Below are 18,000 nucleotides of genomic sequence, written 5' to 3'. Positions count from 1 at the left end.
TTTAAAAATTTTTTTAAATTTATTCCCAAATAATTGGAATATTTTTTGGAAGTATCTGTGGGCCTAGTATTAGTCTGTTATGGCTACCATAGCATTACCACAGACTGGACGGCTTCAATAACAGACATTTATTTTTTCACAGTTCTGGAGGCTGGAGGTTTAAGATCAAGGTACCAGCAGAGTTGGTTTCTTTGTCTCTTCCTGCTTGTAGATAGGCACTTACTCACTGTGTCCTCTTACAGCCTTTCCTCCGTGTGGGTGTGGAGAGAGAGAGAAAGAGCTCTGGTATCTCTTCTTCTCATAAGGACACAGTTCTATTGGATTAGGGCCCACTCTTAGTACCTCATTTGACTTTAATTACCTCCTTAAAGGTCCTGTCTCTAAATATGGTCACACTAGGGGTTAGGGCCTCAACATGTGAATTTGGGGGAAATACACATCTGTCCATATGGGCCTCTAGCTTGCAAAATCAAATTTCCCCAGATTCCCTGGGCCATACACAGTTGTCTGGTACAGGATTCTCGAATATTGACATGCATCAGAATCAACAAAACCTGGAGCTTTTGTTAAAGCAGATTCTTGAGCTGTACCCCCAAGGTCAGCCGGTCAAAGGTGAGGTTGATCAATGTGATCCCATTCTCTTTCTGGTTCCTGGGAATTCTTCATTCTCTTTGAATGTCTCTATTGCCCATCACACACTCCTAAGCTATTAAGAATTTAATAGAATAAGTTCCATAAGCCCAATAAGAATAAATTCCATAATCCCATTATGGAACACAGAGTTTTTAAGAGAAAAAATAATTATGAAAAGCATTTTTTCTTCAGAAGTTGAGCAAAATAGCTTCAGGTTTTAGCAAAAGTTCAATATGTTAACTTCATAGTGCATTTGGAGCTGGATTGAGGTAGAAAATTCAACTTATCATTTTTAAAAAGAAAGATGTATAAGGAAAGATAAATAATCTGCCATTTATGAAATGCATTAATCTTCTGGTTATTAGCATGTATTATATATCTGTGCCCTGTGGATACTAAAATGGATGTGGAGAAAATTCTGGAGAAGCTGCAAACCAGAGTAATCAAAATGATTTTGGACATTGCAATAGGTTCTGTCATAAAAGGTTAAAAAAAATGTGATGTTCTTTGTTTTCCACAAACATGCATTATTTGTCTCATGTTGTGCTAGGTTTTTTTTTTAAGATTTTATTTATTTATTTGACAGAGAGAGAGATCACAAGCAGGCAGAGAGGCAGGCAGAGAGAGAGGGAGAAGCAGGCCCCCCGCCGAGCAGAGAGCCCGATGCGGGGCTTGATCCCAGGACCCTGAGATCATGACCTGAACCGAAGGCAGAGGCTTTAACCCACTGAGCCACCCAGGCACCCCAAGTTGTGCTAGGTTTAAAAGAAATAGGCACATAAGCTTGTAATCTATGAATTTCTCAATTTTTTTCCCTGTCTCTAAACCTGATGAATGAATTTCATTCATAAGTATATTTCAAATTATTTACAGTGATTTTTGTGCTAATTTTTAATCTACTCATAAATTTAAACTAATTATTCCAGAGTAAAGTATTTGTGGGATGATTTTGCACCTGATTTAACCATTTACAAACTTCTGAACTTTATTATTAATAACACAAGGTATTAAATCTTGTCTGAGAACTATTGAGCTAGAAATCTAAGGAGTACTTTTTTTTTTTCTAATTTGTTTAGGGATTATTGAAAGGATGATGAGTAGTTGTTAATCATATTCTTTTGAGAATGGCTAAGATAGACGTCCATTTTGCTGTAACTTAGGAAATAACAGTTTTAATAGTTAGGAAGGCATTAAAATAAATAATTAGAGACAACTGTAGACAGGTTAACATCTATCCTGAATGCTCAAAAGTCAGAAACTAAACCCTAATGGTCTCTTCTACTTTATTATTTCTTGCTTTCTTTTGTCTTTACAAGGTATTCCCCAAATCTTGTTCTAAATTTACTACCTACATTTTTATTCCCTTTGAACAAATAACTCTGATTTTGAAAAAATATTTATGTATGTATATCATCTTCTCCCTTTGTTTTTCATGTCAGTCCATGTACAGAGGATCACCGGTTAGTACAAATTTTAGAATTTTTAACTCCTGACTTTTATAGGTAAAAGAGAACATAAGTTTCATGCTATTTGGTAACAAACTTCAAAGTAAGTGCATTTTCTTAAACTACTCATCACAGTTTCTTTTAAGTTCCAGTCAACTTCTAAGTGTAAAAAAATAACCTTTTTTTTCCCTGTGTGGTGTTTTGTTGGTAATTCCCTGCATGATGTCATATTTTTTCAACTTTAAACATTTTTTTGAAATTCATTGTATGGATGTTTTTATTGTGTGCACCTAATGAATGCTCCTGAAATTTCCACTGAAACCATGTACTTGTTTGTTTTGATGGCTCATCCAACTTACTCTTGTGTATCACTATAGAGGCATGACCAAATTGTCCAACTGATGTCTAATAAAGTGCTAATAATTGCATAATTAGGTGGTCTATAATCTTCTAGTACATTACTAGTACAGTTTTTCTTTTTAAACAGATTAAATTAGTCAACATTAACTCCACTGATATAGCTGACGGCCGACCATCAATAGTTCTCGGATTGATGTGGACCATTATTCTATATTTCCAGGTATTGTACTATATAGCTCCCTTTTCAGTTGATATAATGTCATGGATTTAGGTAGTGGAAATTTTAGTAGTACTCTCATTTGCCCTACCTTTAGGGTTGATTCTCAAGTGAGCAGAAACTTGACTTTCCCATGTACATTGTTTTTTGTTAGCAGAAAAATTTCCTCTTCTTCCCTGCAAAGATGTTATATCGGGAACTCTGACAGAGAATTGTGACATCGATACTCAATCTGAAAGTGAGCAGGGCACAATGGAGATGAAATATTGGTGTAGACAGCGTTGAGGAAATTTTTGTTGTTGTTGTCTAGAAGGGACTAGTTTTATGTTCCTATTAGAATTAAGGGGAGCCTGAGAAAATTCTCTCCACTTTCTTTTCCTTGCTTTTCCCAACCAACTTATCTTATCAACTCCTTTTTTAGAATTTTTAAAAAATTTTCATCTTTACAGTCATATCCAACCCTTCATCGTGTTTACCCTTATTTTAGTGTGTGTATATATATATAAGTTTTTCTTTCTTTAAAATTTTGGGAAGTAGTTTCTTCTAAGAGACCAAAATACACCCAGAATCAAGTGGGTGGATCTGTGCTATTCACCAGTCTAATATACTTTTTTTATTTTTTTTGAACTTCTTTTTACCCCCTTTCTTCTCCCCACAATTTGGGGTCTCTTCTGATTTGGTTAATGAACATTTTCTGGGGTCTTTGCCATCCTTTCAGTATTTTATTCTCTTGTTCATATATTCTTATTTGGATAAAATGACAAGGGGGAAAAACTCACCACAAAAAAGAGAACAAGAGGCAGTACCAAAGGCTAGGGACCTAATCAATATGGATATTGGTAACATATCAGATCTAGAGTTCAGAATGATGATTCTCAAGGTGCTAGCTGGGCTCAAGAAAGGCATGGAAGATATTAGAGAAACACTGGAGAAATAAAAGCCCCTTCTGGAGGAATAAAAGAACTAAAATCTAACTAAGCTGAAATCAAAAAAGCTATTAATGAGGTGTAATAAATAATGGGGGCTCTTACTGCTAGGATAAATGTGACAGAAGAGAGAATTAGTGATATAGAAGACCAAATGACAGAGAATAAAGAAACTGAGCAAAAGAGAGACAAACAACTACTGGGCAACAAGGGGAGAATTCGAGAGATAAGTGATACCATAAAATGAAACAATATTAGAATAATTGGGATTCTAGAAGAAGAAGAAAGAGGGGAGTGGAAGGTATATTGGAGCAAATTACTGTAGAGAATTTCCCTAGTATGGGAAAGGGAACAAATATCAAAATCAAGGAGGTGCAGAGAATCCCCCTCAAAATCAATAAGAATAGGTTCACACCCCATCATCTAGTAGTAAAACTTACAAGTCTTAGGGACAAAGAGAAAATCCTGAGAGCAGCCCAGGAAAAGAAGTCTGTAACATACAGTGGTAAAAATATTAGACTGACGGCAGATTTATCCACAGAGACCTGGCTGGCCAGAAAGAACTGGCATGATATATTCAGAGCACTAAACGAGAAAAACATGCAGCCAAGAATACTATATCCAGCTAGGCTATCATTGAAAATAGAAGGTGAGATATAAAGCTTCCAGGACAAACAGAAACAAAAAAAAATTTAAAAACACCAAACCAACCCTACAGAAAATACTGAAAGACCGAAAGGAACAGAGACAATATACAGTAACAGTCACCTTACAGGCAATACAATGGCACTAAATTCATATCTCTCAATAGTTACCCTGAATGTAAATGAGCTAAATGCCACAATCAAAAGACATAGGGTATCAGAATGGATAAAAAACAAAACCCATCAATATGCTGTCTACAAGAAACTCATTTTAGACCCAAAGCCACCTCCGGATTTAAAGTGAGGGGGTGGAAAACAATTTACCATGTTAATGGACATCAAAAGAAAGCTGGGGTGGCAATCCTTATATCAGATCAATTAGATTTTAAGCCAAAGACTATAATAAGAGATGAGGAAGGACACTATATCATACTCAAAGTGTCGGTCCAACAAGAAGATCGTACAATTTTAAATATCTATGTCCCTAACATGGGAGAAGCAAACTATAAACCAATTAATAACAAAATCAAATAAACACATCGACCATATACAATAATAGTAGGGGACTTTAACACTCCTTCACTGAAATGGACAGATCATCCAATAAAAGATCAACAAGGAAATCAAGGCCTTAAATGACACACTGGACCAGATGGGCATCACAGATATTCAGAACATTCCACCCAAAGCAACAGAATACACATTCTTCTTTAGTGCACATGGAACATTCTCCAGAATAGATCACATCCTGGGTCACAAATCAGGTCTCAACCTGTACCAAAATATTGGGATCGTCCCCTGCATATTTTCAGACCACAATGCTTGGAAGCTAGAACTCACTCACAAGAGGAAAGTTGGAAAGAACCCAAATACCTGGAGGCCAAAGAGCATCCTATGAAAGAATGAATGGGTCAACCTGGAAATTAAAGAAAAATTGAAAAAATTCATGGAAACAAACGATAATGGGAACACAATGGTTCAAAATCTGTGGGACACAGCAAAGGCAGTCCTGAGAGGAAAATATATAGTGATACAAGCCTTTCTCAAGAAACAAGAAATGTCTCAAAATACAACCTAACCCTACACCTAAACAAGCTGGAGAAAGAACAGCATAAAGAGCCTAAGTCCAGCAGGAGAAGAGAAATAATAAAGATGAGAGCAGAAATCAATGAAGTTGAAACAAAAAAACAGTAGAACAGATCAACGAAACTAGGAGCTGGTTCTTTGAAAGAATTAATAAGATCGATAAACCCCTGGCCAGACTTATCAAAAAGAAAAGAGAAAGGACCCAAATAAATAAAATCATGAATGAAAGAGGAGAGATCACAACCAACACCAAAGAAATACAAACAATTATAAGAACATATTATAAGTAACTATACGCCAGCAAATTTGACAATCTGAAAGAAATGGATGCATTCCTAGAGCTGTATAAACAACCAAAACTGAACCAGGAAAAAATAGAAAACCTGAACAGACCCATAACCAGTAAGGAGATTGAAGCAGTCATCAAAAATCTCCCAACAAACAAGAGCCCAGGGCCAGACGGCTTCCCAGGGGCATTCTACCAAACATTTAAAGAAGAATCAATACCTATTCTCCTGAAACTGTTTCAAAAAATAGAAATGGAAGGAAAACTTCCAAACTCATTTTATGAGGCCAGCTTTACCTTCATCCCCAAACCAGACAAAGACCCCATCAATAAAGAGAATTATAGACCAATATCCTTGATGAACAGAGATGTGAAAATTCTCACCAAAATATGAGCCAATAGGACCCAACAGTACATTAAAAAGATTATTCACCACAACCAAGTGGGATTTATTCCTGGGCTGCAAGCTTGGCTTAACGTCCACAAATCAATCAATGTGATACAATACATTAATAAAAGAAAGAACAAGAACCATATGATACTCTCAACAGTTGCTGAAAAAGCATTTGACAACATACAGCATCCTTTCTTGATCAAAACTCTTCAAAGTGTAGGGATGGAGGGTACATACCTCAATATCATCAAAACCATCTATGAAAAACCCACAGAGAATATAATTCTCAATGGAGAAAAACTGAGACCTTTTCCACTAAGGTCAGGAGCACGGCAGGGATGTCCATTATCACCACTGCTATTCAACACATTACTATAAGTCCTAGCCTCAGCAATCAGACAGCAAAAAGAAATTAAAGGCATCCAAATTGGTAAAGAAAAAGTCAAACTATCACTCTTCACAGATGATATGATGCTATATGTGGAAAACCCAAAAGACTCCACTCCAAATCTGCTAGAACTTGTACCAGAATTCAGTAAGGTATCAGGATATAAAATCAATGCACAGAAATCAGTTGCATTTCTGTACACCAACAGCAAGACATAAGACAGAGAAATTAAGGAGTCAGTCCCATTTACAATTGTACCCAAAGCCATAAGATACCTAGGAATAAACCTAACCAAAGAGGTAAAGAATCTGTACTCAGAAAATTATAAAGTACTCATGAAAGAAATTGAGGAAGACACAAAGAAATGGAAAAATGTTTCATGCTCATGGATTGGAAGAACAAATATTGTGAAAATATCTATGCTCCTAAAGTAATCTACACATTTAATGCAATCCCTATCAAAATACCATCAATTTTTTTCAAAGAAATGGAACAAATAATCCTAAAATTTATATGGAACCAGAAAAGACCTTGAATAGCCAGAGGAATGTTGAAAAAGAAAGCCAAAGTTGGTGGCATCACAATTCCGGACTTCAAGCTGTATTACAAAGCTGTCATCATCAAGACAGCATGGTACTGGCACAAAAACAGACATATAGATCAATGGAACAGAACAGAGAGCCCAGAAATAGACCCTCAACTCTACAGTCAACTAATCTTCCACAAAGCAGGAAAAAATGTCCGAAGGAAAAAAAGACAGTCTCTTCAACAAATGATGTTGGGAAAATTGGACAGCCACATGCAGAAAAATGAAACTGGACCATTTCCATATACCACACATGAAAATAGACTCAAAATGGATGAAGGACCTCAATGTGAGATAGGAATCCATCAAAATCCTTGAGGAGAACACAGGCAGCAACCTCTTCAACCTCAGCCGCAGCAACTTCTTCCTAGAAACATCACCAAAGGCAAGGGAAGCAAGGGCAAAAATGAACTATTGGGACTTCATCAAGATCAAAAGCTTTTGCATAGCAAAGGAAGCAGTCAACAAAACCAAAAGACAACTGACTGAATGGGAGTAGATATTTGCAAACAACCTATCAGATAAAGGGCTAGTATCCAAAATCTATAACGAGTTTAGCAAACTCAACACCCAAGGAACAAATAATCCAATTAAGAAATGGGCAGAGGACATGAACAGACATTTCTGCAAAGAAGACATCCAGATGGCCAACAGACACATGAAGAAGTGCTCCACATCACTCGGCATCAGGGAAATACAAATCAAAACCACAATGAGATACCACCACACACCAGTCAGAATGGCTAAAATTAACAAGTCAGGAAAGGACAGATGCTGGCGAGGATGCGGAGAAAGGGGAACCCTCCTACACTGTTGGTGGGAATGCAAGCTGGTGCAGCCACTCTGGAAAACAACATGGAGGTTTCTCAAAAAGTTGAAAATAGAGCTACCCTATGACCCAGCAATTGCACTACTGGGTATTTACCCTAAAGATATAAATGTAGTGATCTGAAGAGGTACGTGCACCTGAGTGTTTATAGCAGCAATGTCCACAATAGCCAAACTATGGAAAGAACCTAGATGTCCATCAACAGATGAATGGATAAAGAAGAGGTGGGATGGATATACAATGGAATACTATGCAGCCGTCAAAAGAAATGAAATCTTGCCATTTGCAACAGTGTGCATGGAACTAGAGGGTATTATGCTGAGTGAAATAAGTCAGCTAGAGAAAGGTAATTATCATATGATTTCCCAGATATGAAGAATTTTAGAGGCAACGTGGGGCATTTTGGGGGTAGGTTAGGAAAAAATGAGACAAGATGGGATTGGGAGGGAGACAAACCATAAGAGACTCTTAATCTCACAAAATAAACTGAGGGTTGCTGGGGGAGGGCGATAGGGAGAGGGTGGTTGGTTTTTGGACATTGTGGAGGGTTTGTGCTATGGTGAGTGCTGTGAAGTGTGTAAACCTGGTGATTCACAGACCTGTACCCCTGGGGCTAATAATACATTATATGTTTATAAAAAATAAAAAATTTTAAAAAAAGAATTAAGGGGAGAAATGAACTTGCCATTCTGTCAAGAATAATTATTCTAGCCATTCAGTTGTTTATTTATTTATTTTTTTGAGATTTTACATATTTATTTGAGAGAGAAGAGAAATAGGAGTAAAGGGCAGAGAGAGAGGGAGAAGCAGACTCCCCACTGTGCAGGAAGCCTGACACCTGGTTTGATCCTAGGACCCCAAGGCAGACGGTTAGGTTTTTGTTGTTGTTGTTGTTTTTAAGACTTTATTTTTTAGAGCAGTTTAGTTCACAGCAAAACTAAACAAAAAGTCCAAAGATTTCCCATATACCCTACGTCAGCTCCTCCCATGCCCCACTCCTCCACTGGAGTGATACATTTGTTACAATTACTGAACCTCTATTGAGACATCATTATCATTCAGAGTCAGTAGTTTACAATAATGTTCCCTTTTAGTGTTGTATGCTCTGTGAGTTTGGATAACCATTAGGTTTTACTTTATTCATTCATTCATGTGTTTAACAAGTGTTTATTGCTGTGTACAAGGTAGTTTTAGATGCAGTGGGAAGTTGGAAGAAAGAGTACAATGTCAATCACGTCCTTAAGAACTTACCTTGTCAATGGTGTTAAGGGTGTGAATCTAAATTACTTTTAGTTGGAACAGTAACATCCAAGGAAAGAAGAATAAGATAATTCTTATGTTTTTGCCACATGTTAACTCATGAACAGATTGAGGAGTTGACCAGCAACCTGCCGCAGCTGCAGTCTTTGTCAGGAAGCACATCCTCTGTGGACAGCATGGTTAGTGCTGAGACCGCCAGCCCCCCAAGTAAACGGAAAGTGGCCACCAAGATCCAAGGAAATGCCAAGAAGGCTCTCTTAAAGTGGGTTCAGTACACAGTAGCCAAGTAAGTACCAAGAATTTGTTTAAATTTGAAACCCTTGAATAATTTGAGTTACCAATTTATTACTGAGTGCACCTGCCAATGTTGCAAAATTTGAACAGACATTTGAATGAATGGTGTTGCTTTGGGCTGTTCTGTTCTTTCCTTGAATTAAAATATAAACAGAGATCATCACTAATACTCTTAGAAAATGCTGTAATCGACCTACTTCCTTCATTATTCATTGATTGGGCCCAATTAAGTTTTTTTAAACACACACTTGGATTGGTAATCTGTGGAGTAATTCTGTTTAGGTCATTGTTTGGACTTCCTGCTTTTATTAAATAATCTTTACACAAAAAATTAGAGGTTTAAATGTGATTATCTCTTCATAATACTATTGAGTTCTATTTAATAATAATGTGAACTAAGGTGCACATTTTGAAGTAATTCTATTTGCTTTTGTTTCCCAAAACGTTCTAGGAATTTTATTTTAAAATTCTTTTTCCTTGGGTCTCCTCTTTTATTGGGAATATAGATTCCTTTGTCAACTTCAGTTTTACATACTGTGGATTTGATTTTGGGCATATTAAATTTATGTGTGTGTACATTCATGTGACAATCTAGATAGAAAATTACTACTCTCAGTGAATATATTTTCATAGCAATTTCAAAGCATTTTCAGTTGAGCATACCATCGTTTTGTGGTTAGATGTGGTCAGTGATAAGATCTCTTCACAAAGAAGTTGTGCTTTTGTGTGACTTCCGGGATGACATGTCAAGTTAACTTACTTTCTGTTTTGTTTTTGCATGCCTAAATCTAATCTGAATCTTATTCCCTACTTCTGGAAAATAGTTTTAAACACGTACTTATCATTATAAAATATTGAAGTACTAAATGTAGGGAGTTCTATTTTTAAAGTGTTTGAAGAGCAAAAATAAAGAGAGAAAAACTAAACATAGAGAAGTTGTAATTAGTGTTACTATTTTACATCATTTTGTTTAACTTTTAAAGTGTGTTGGTGGTTTTCTAATTTGGATATATTTTTATGATTCAACTTGTATTCAGAAATATTCCTGAAAGCAAAGCTTTGTGGCTTTTTAGAATCTGTAGTAGAAATGAAATGTTAAAAGCCTGACCACACTGCTGGTACACTGTTTGCATTCCATCCACAGTGGCAATTACTAATCTCTTCTGCAGCTTAATTGGGCGAAATGTGCTAGGTAGGAAGAGACAGGTGACCACATGCTGCAACATTTGTCATGATGTTATTCAATACAATTTTGTAATAATATCAATGAATACTCTCTTTCCCATTGTGCCACAAAGCATTAAATTAACCAAAAATAAATTGGTTTCCACTTAATATAATAGTAGCTTAAAGTAAACTCAAATTTAATGCTGTTGGAGTTTTTTGCATTGGTTTTGTTTTACATATGGTGTGTTAGCTTTCAAAGATATGCAGGGCTCTAACGGTACTTAAAAGTCATTCCTGCAACTTGTATATTTGTAACCTCAGTGGAAGTTGTATTTTGCTTATCTGTATAAATGTCCAGATTTATGGATCTAGAGCTTTTCCATCATCAGCTTATGAGTGAGCTCCATTTATTTTATAGCTGCATCAAGTGAGGAGATTTGGGGAGGTGACTCTCTAAAATAAAAATTCTGTGACGAGCACGTGATTCCATTATACCTGCCAAATTGTTGATAATTTTTCTAAAACCCGTTTTTTTAAAAAAATACTATCCCACTGTGTATTCTTCAAGCAACTTTTTACCTGATATGGATAATAGTCTTCAGAATCTGTACTCATTTCAGTTTATGACATGTTTTTTAAATTATAATCTGTGAGAATCTGTGGTCTGAATATTCATCAGCCTCACAATCCTGACCATGACAAGAAAGGACAAAAACATCCAGTAAACACCAAACATATTGTCAGAATGTATTCACTGTTTTCATGTAAAATTTCAGATTTCATGAGAAATAAATAAGACCTGTCTCAGTAATGCGACATAATAAAGGCTTCTCTGTTTTTTTAACCAATTTTCTGTCCTATCACTATTACTCTCAGACATGAAAGCAGTAAATTGTAGCATATCTTATATTTGCATATTTTATTTTGAGATGTCTAGGAAGAACAACTGTATTTTAAGACAAAAATTAATAAGATAACAAGACAAATGAAAACATGTATATCCAGGTCCGTTCAAAATAACTTGAAGTAAATACGTATTAGAGATCACATCTGCCTGTAAACTGGGTATACTTCATCACTTCTTTAAGTGATGTGTCCAAGTTTCTTTAAGTTAATGTATTGTTTTTTTAAGTGACATATCCAAGTTTTCCTAGATTTTGTATCTCAGATTCTCAAATGAGGGGTTTGGACTAAAACTAAAACTTTTAAGGAATATCACCTATTGCTTTGATATAATATGAAAGATAATAGGTGTGTATGTGTGTGTCTGTGTATGTTCAACAAATATAGAAAAAGATGTAATGAAACTTGAAAAATTATTCCAACATAGTAATATTTTGGGAAATATTTTAGATATTTATTGTTGAAATTATCTGAAACAATAAACAAGTTGGGGGAAATCAGAAAAATATCTAATACGTGATGAATATTTGCTAGCTAATTGTTTAGCTATTTTCACCCGCCTTATTGCATTAAAAGATAATTTGAGGTATCTGTGAATATGAAAACATTTTCAAATGAGGAAATGTGAGCAAAAGGAAAATGTAAGTGGAAAAATAAGATGAAGCCGGGGTAAATGTACAAAGCGAAGAGTTGACAGGAGCACACTGAACTCTCTCATCCGTGTGGGTTTTGCCTGTGTGTCAGACACGGGCTGAAAATTTTACATGCATACTACCAGAGACAGAAACTCGCGAAGAACTAAGAGCAGATACAGGATTACTTTGTAATTACTGGCATTTTACAAAATTGTTTTGAAAATATGTATTTATGAAGGCAGTGATGAGATCCAGTGATGCTATTTTCAGCACAAGCTGTTTAATCCAAGCTGAATGTATGTTGTTAGAAGAGGATTTAAATTGACTCTTAAGTTTGCAGAGATAAAATTTAAGGGCACTTACCAATTTTGTATATTAGTCAATGTATCAGTCAAATATACCTTACAGTCCCTGGGAATCTTGAGAATATAGTAAAAAAGAGAGTTTGGTGATATTAAGTCTGCTTCATTTACAAAGAATGATAATGGGACTCTTTATTTTAAGGGAACTACCAAGATATTCATCCATTGAATGTCACCTAATTCATCACCGTCAAAGGCTCTATACTTAACCAAGGGATGCTGTTCAAAGACATTTTTGCAATCTCCTTTTTGGAGCTGCCTTTATATATAGTTGATAAGTTACATGGAAAAAAATAATTGTGAGCTTGTAACACTTTTATTTTCAACAACAAAGTATTACTACCAATTTGAATGAATTCTTAATTATCATAACTGGCTTTGAATTAATCACATCCACCACAAAAGAGCAGAGATTTGCCACCAAGGCATTGCTCTCAAGGCAATTCCAAAAACAGAGTTTAAAAAGCAATTTGATCAGTGGGGTAAATGGAAACCTGTCTGAACTTATGTGACGTGTGGGTTCCTGTGTGACTGGTTTAGAGATATGATCACATGCATTTGCATTTGTTCATTCTAAAGCATTTGATAAAATTCATCCATATAATCTTAGTAGTTAATACCTGTGCGCGTAGAACACATTTTTTATCATTGTCATTAGAAATGTGCTAGACACTTATTCAGAAATATACAGCGATGAATTACCATCAGTTTTGATGTTTTTAGAATTTCCTTTTTTATTTTTCCAGATATGTTTTCTCTATATTAGTTTCCTTTAAAAATGTGCTTTACATTGAATATCTCAATGACTGAAAAGTCTGATATAGAAAACTCAAGTATGGAACCAAAACTTCTCCCGCTTGTCTTGTTACCCTCCAAAACTTTTGTTTTGCCTCATTTTTTTTCAAGCAGCTACCTACTCTGACTAACTTCGGTCATTCCTGAGGATTAGATTTTGCATTAGTCCTTGGGGACAGTACATATGATCTCTTCAGAATGTGACATTATTGTAATTTTTTATCACACTAAGGCAGACGGGAATCGAAGTAAAAGACTTTGGGCGCAGCTGGAGGAGTGGGGTTGCCTTTCATTCCATCATCCACGCCATTCGACCGGAATTAGTGGACTTGGAGAGAGTGAAAGGGAGACCTAACCGGGAAAACCTGGCAGAGGCTTTCACTATTGCTGAAACGGAGCTAGGAATCCCGAGACTGCTGGATCCTGAAGGTAAGAAGAGTCATTGCGGTTCTTGCACACACACTTCAAATCAGTAATTTTCTATGTCTTAAAGTCAGAAATCACAGATGATTTCCAAGACCTTATCAGACCTTATCCAGAAAACTGTAGGAAAGCAGGAAGAAATAGTACCTTCCTGCACTGATTTTCTTTTGGGAAAAATATTTACTACTGGATATGGGAGCAAAATATAGTTCTGTTGCCCCAAACAGCATTTTGACATTGGTTGGTGTCAGCCAGGTCAATTGTAGTAACTCCATAGAGTAAGGGCAGAACGAAAGCTTTAGAAGTGTGCATGTTAGCGCGAGGAGGGCTGTTCAGGATGACAGAATCACTCTGCTTACATAACAAAGAATCTGGAAGAAGCAAGAGGTTATTAATAATCTAAGATCATATCTTTAAAATGTCAGTCGTTAGGAACTTAGAAATGTTGATCACCATCCAGTGTTCCCGTGTCAGTTGGGAAAACCATACAAATGGTCAACTTCTCTTTTTCATTAGAATTGTCTGGCACCTTTTTGGTAAGATTGTGAATTTTAAGACGGGTGCCTGGGTGGCTCAGTGGGTTAAAGCCTCTGCCTTCGGCTCAGGTCATGATCCCAGGGTCCTGGGATCGAGCCCCGCATCGGGCTCTCTGCTCAGCGGAGAGCCTGCTTCCTCCTCTCTCTGCCTGCTTCTTTGCCTACTTGTGATCTCTGTCTGTCAAATAAATAAAATCTTAAAAAAAAAATCTTTAAGATGTTATGGAAATAGATTAAGCTTTTCTAAGCCTACAAAAGACAATTTTGATGCCTTTAATAAACTTTAGTAAGCGGAATAAATTGTTTATTATATTGAAATAAAAGGATTAAAAGTGAATTTTCCAGAGGCATCTGGGTGGCTCAGTTAGTTAAACATCCAACACTTGATTTTCGCTGAGATCTGATCTCGGTCCTGGGATTGAACCCTGCTTCTCACTCTGCTCTCAGCAAGGAGTCTGCTTCATTCCCTCTCCCTCTCTGTCCCTCTACCCCTTCACTGCCTGCTCTCGATCTCTCTATCTCTCTCAAATAAATAAATCATTTTTAAAAAGTGACTTATCCAAATGTCACAAACCACTTCTTATTTGGGTTGACGGTTATGGATATTTCTGTTAATGGATGTGCAGGAGTAAATACAGAGGTGCCTGGGTGGCTCAGTTAGTTAAGCGTCTAACTCTTGATTTCAGCTTAGGTCATGATCTCAGGGCCATGAGATCAAGCCCCAGATCAGGCTCCATGCTGTGTGTGGAACCTGGTTAAGATTTTCTCTCTCTCTCTCTTTCCCTCTACCCCTCCCCTCCAATTAAAAAAAAAAAAAGCAAAGTAAATACAATGAAAGCAAGTTCTTTTCAAAGATGAGATTTCACAATGAGTATGTCTGACTCTAAAAGAGCATCTAAGTGGAGACAGTTATACCTCCAGGAGTAGGTTATAAATACCTACAAACCCCTGGTTGACTTCCCCTGAGATGAGAGCAGCACCGAGATCCCTTGCCACTTCAGGATCCTGCTGGGGACTCCTCAGATTCACTAGGATAGCCAGGGTCTTTCCAGCTTATTTCTGTGGACACACACAGACACATACACACATCAATAGTGTTTAGCTCAAGGAGAAAGCCATGTGCACAACCCAGCCCTCAGTTTTTTTGAGTAGGATGACAGGAGGGTATAAATGATTCTTTCATATCCACTAGACTAATGAAGCTTAATGTTCCCTTTGATGATAGAACTGAGGTTGCCCAGATACAAGGCTAGCCCAGATATAAGGTGATCTTTTGTTTTCCTCATACGAAGTCCCCCCTCAAAAAGTTATTGATCTTAAACTTTTTTAATTTAAAAAATTAAACATAAAAAATTAATTGATTTTATTTTTTTTAATTTTTAAAGATTTTTATTTATTTATTTGTCAGAGAGAGAGAGAGCGAGTGAGCACAAGCACACAAGCAGGCAGAGGCAGAGAAACAGGCTTCCGCTGAGCAGAGGGCCTGACGTGGGACTCGATCCCAGGACCCTGAGATCATGACCTGAGCTGAAGGCAGTGGCTTAACCAACTGAGCCACCCAGGCAGGCATCCCAAATTAATTAATTTTAAAAAAAGAAATTTTAAAAAGGTTATTTAGCTAACCAGGATGTATAAACTTTGAGGAATACAGATTAAATAGATCAATATCTATTACAACAATTAGTTTATGATTTAGTGACACATATGTTTAAATGCTGAATGACTGTATTAAATCATGTGTTAAGTGTTTTTTTCCACATTCATATCTCACGAAAGTTTTACTTGTTCTTCACATGCGTCTTCCACATCGTGATCTTGTCATTTCTACAACCTCCTCTGAGACATCCACTGCTTTCAGAATGCATGACCACGATTTCCTTTGAAGTCTTTTGAGCTGTAGCACTTTTTCAATCCTGCCTTGATAGTCCATAGAAATGATGTCTCAAATCAGAAGGCACGTTTCAAAATATTAGAGTAGTTTATATTTTGGTTTCCATGGCTTTTGTTTGTTTTGTTAGATATTTGTAAACTCCAAATGTAGTCACCTTTTCATTGACGTTAAAAGGGATAATTAAAAGGTGATTTAAAACATTCAGCATGTTGAATCATGTTGCAGTCTTAGCCCCTCTCATTCTATAATGATGAGTAAACATCTAATTAAAAATATCTTTTCAGGCTCTGTGTTTTCCCTCAGAGTACTTCACTGTTCAAACTGTAGTAATTTAGAGAATCATGCACAAGAGAGAGGTTATCCAAAGAACTGAGCATAAGGCATCTCCCTCTTTTCTAAAATAAAACTTGTGGAGGCAAGAGGGAGCTTATCTATATTTGTCCAGATACAGTATACAGGCTTTATGGGCATGGCATTTGGTGCCACACCTATAACATTCTTTTTACTACCTGCTCACCCCAGTTCTGAAATTTACATAGTATTTGTATTTTATTAATGACACAGAATATCTGAATTACCATATCGTGTCTCAGATTTCTGGTGAATTATCATTGAAATTATTTATTTATTTATTTATTAAAGATTTTATTTATTTATTTGACAGACAGAGATCACAAGTAGGCAGAGAGGTAGGCAGAGAGGCAGGCAGAGGGAGGGGAGGAAGCAGGTTTCCCGCTGAGCAGAGAGCCAGATGTGGGGTTCGATCCCAGGACTCTGACATCATGATCTGAGCCGAAGGCAGAGGCTTTAACCCACGGAGCCACCCAGGCACCCCCATTGAAATTATTTAAATGAAACATGTATTACTTTCCCAAAGGCTAGTAATTAAAATGTGTCATCTTTCTGCATCATAACATTCCTATCATGTATCATCCAAACTAAATTGGTTTGCCCTCCCTTACCATCTCAAAATATTAATTTTATTTTTCTTTTGCATTGGTATACTAGCTTGATTCCAAAGTGTGTGTTATTAAAATGTAAAGAAGGCTAATTAACCTATTCATATTTGGTTTTGGTTGTTCCAGATGTTGATGTGGATAAACCAGATGAGAAGTCTATTATGACATATGTAGCCCAGTTTCTGAAACATTACCCTGACATCCACAATACTGGCACTGATGGGCAAGAGAATGATGTAAGTATTTTTTTCTTCAAGCGCTGATAGCACACTCAGTGATAGTGACATAGATGTTTAAGCATGGTGCTTTCTAAAAATTAAATTTGAATGCATTAATTAATTAACTTATTTATTTAATTTTATTTTATTTTGGAATGTATTTCAAAAAGTAAGGATGAGGTATCACCAACTGGGGAGGAATTATAGGGGAATATTTTTCTGATGTATATGTTGGATATGTGAGAGAAAGCATTATTAATGGTAAATGCTGGACATATAACACTGATGAATTAAAAGTGAGAAAGGTAGACATGTTGGGAGATTCATTTAGTAATCTGAGGATTAAAGTAATTTTATATTCATCATGTCATTTGTGCCCGTGGAACTTGAGACCCCATATCCTGTTCAATCTGAGAAAATCTGATTTTGACTTTCAGATTTATTATATAAGTCACTACTCAAAACAGACATACAGAAGTAAGGCAGACGTGTAAAAATCCTAATTATCCACTGTGATTAGATTTTTTTCAACCTCTCAATATTTTAAATAACATATTTTTATACTAATCCAATGACTTATGTTCATTGTCATAAAAAAGAAAAAGTGAAAAAAAGGAAAAAGAAAATGATCTTACTTAGATTTCTTCTAGAGAGACCCTATCCTAGAAAAAAATTAATATGTTGGTGTAAGTTTCCAACATTTTTCTCTATGTATATAGAGATGTATAATATTTTAACAGAAATGGAATTATAGTACACATAC

General features: G+C 36.2%; 1 protein-coding gene across 2 annotated transcripts in view; it reads left to right on the top strand.

Annotated features, from left to right (window-relative positions):
- Positions 1-18,000, top strand: part of SYNE1 (spectrin repeat containing nuclear envelope protein 1) — a 451,046-nt gene that overhangs the window by 105,433 nt on the left and 327,613 nt on the right. For both annotated transcript variants that reach the window (XM_032836376.1, XM_032836375.1), the window contains exons 5-9: positions 2,073-2,093; positions 2,566-2,658; positions 9,162-9,340; positions 13,443-13,639; positions 17,146-17,255. In XM_032836376.1, coding sequence (XP_032692267.1) covers positions 2,073-2,093; positions 2,566-2,658; positions 9,162-9,340; positions 13,443-13,639; positions 17,146-17,255 — 600 coding nt within the window. The remainder of the gene's footprint in view (positions 1-2,072; positions 2,094-2,565; positions 2,659-9,161; positions 9,341-13,442; positions 13,640-17,145; positions 17,256-18,000) is intronic.

The sequence above is a fragment of the Lontra canadensis genome, unplaced genomic scaffold (assembly GCF_010015895.1).
Source record: "Lontra canadensis isolate GAN:19392208 unplaced genomic scaffold, GSC_riverotter_1.0 scaffold92, whole genome shotgun sequence".
Lineage (NCBI taxonomy): Eukaryota > Metazoa > Chordata > Mammalia > Carnivora > Mustelidae > Lontra > Lontra canadensis.
Note: the sequence above shows the minus strand (reverse complement) of the source record. Positions and strands in the feature narration are given on the sequence as shown.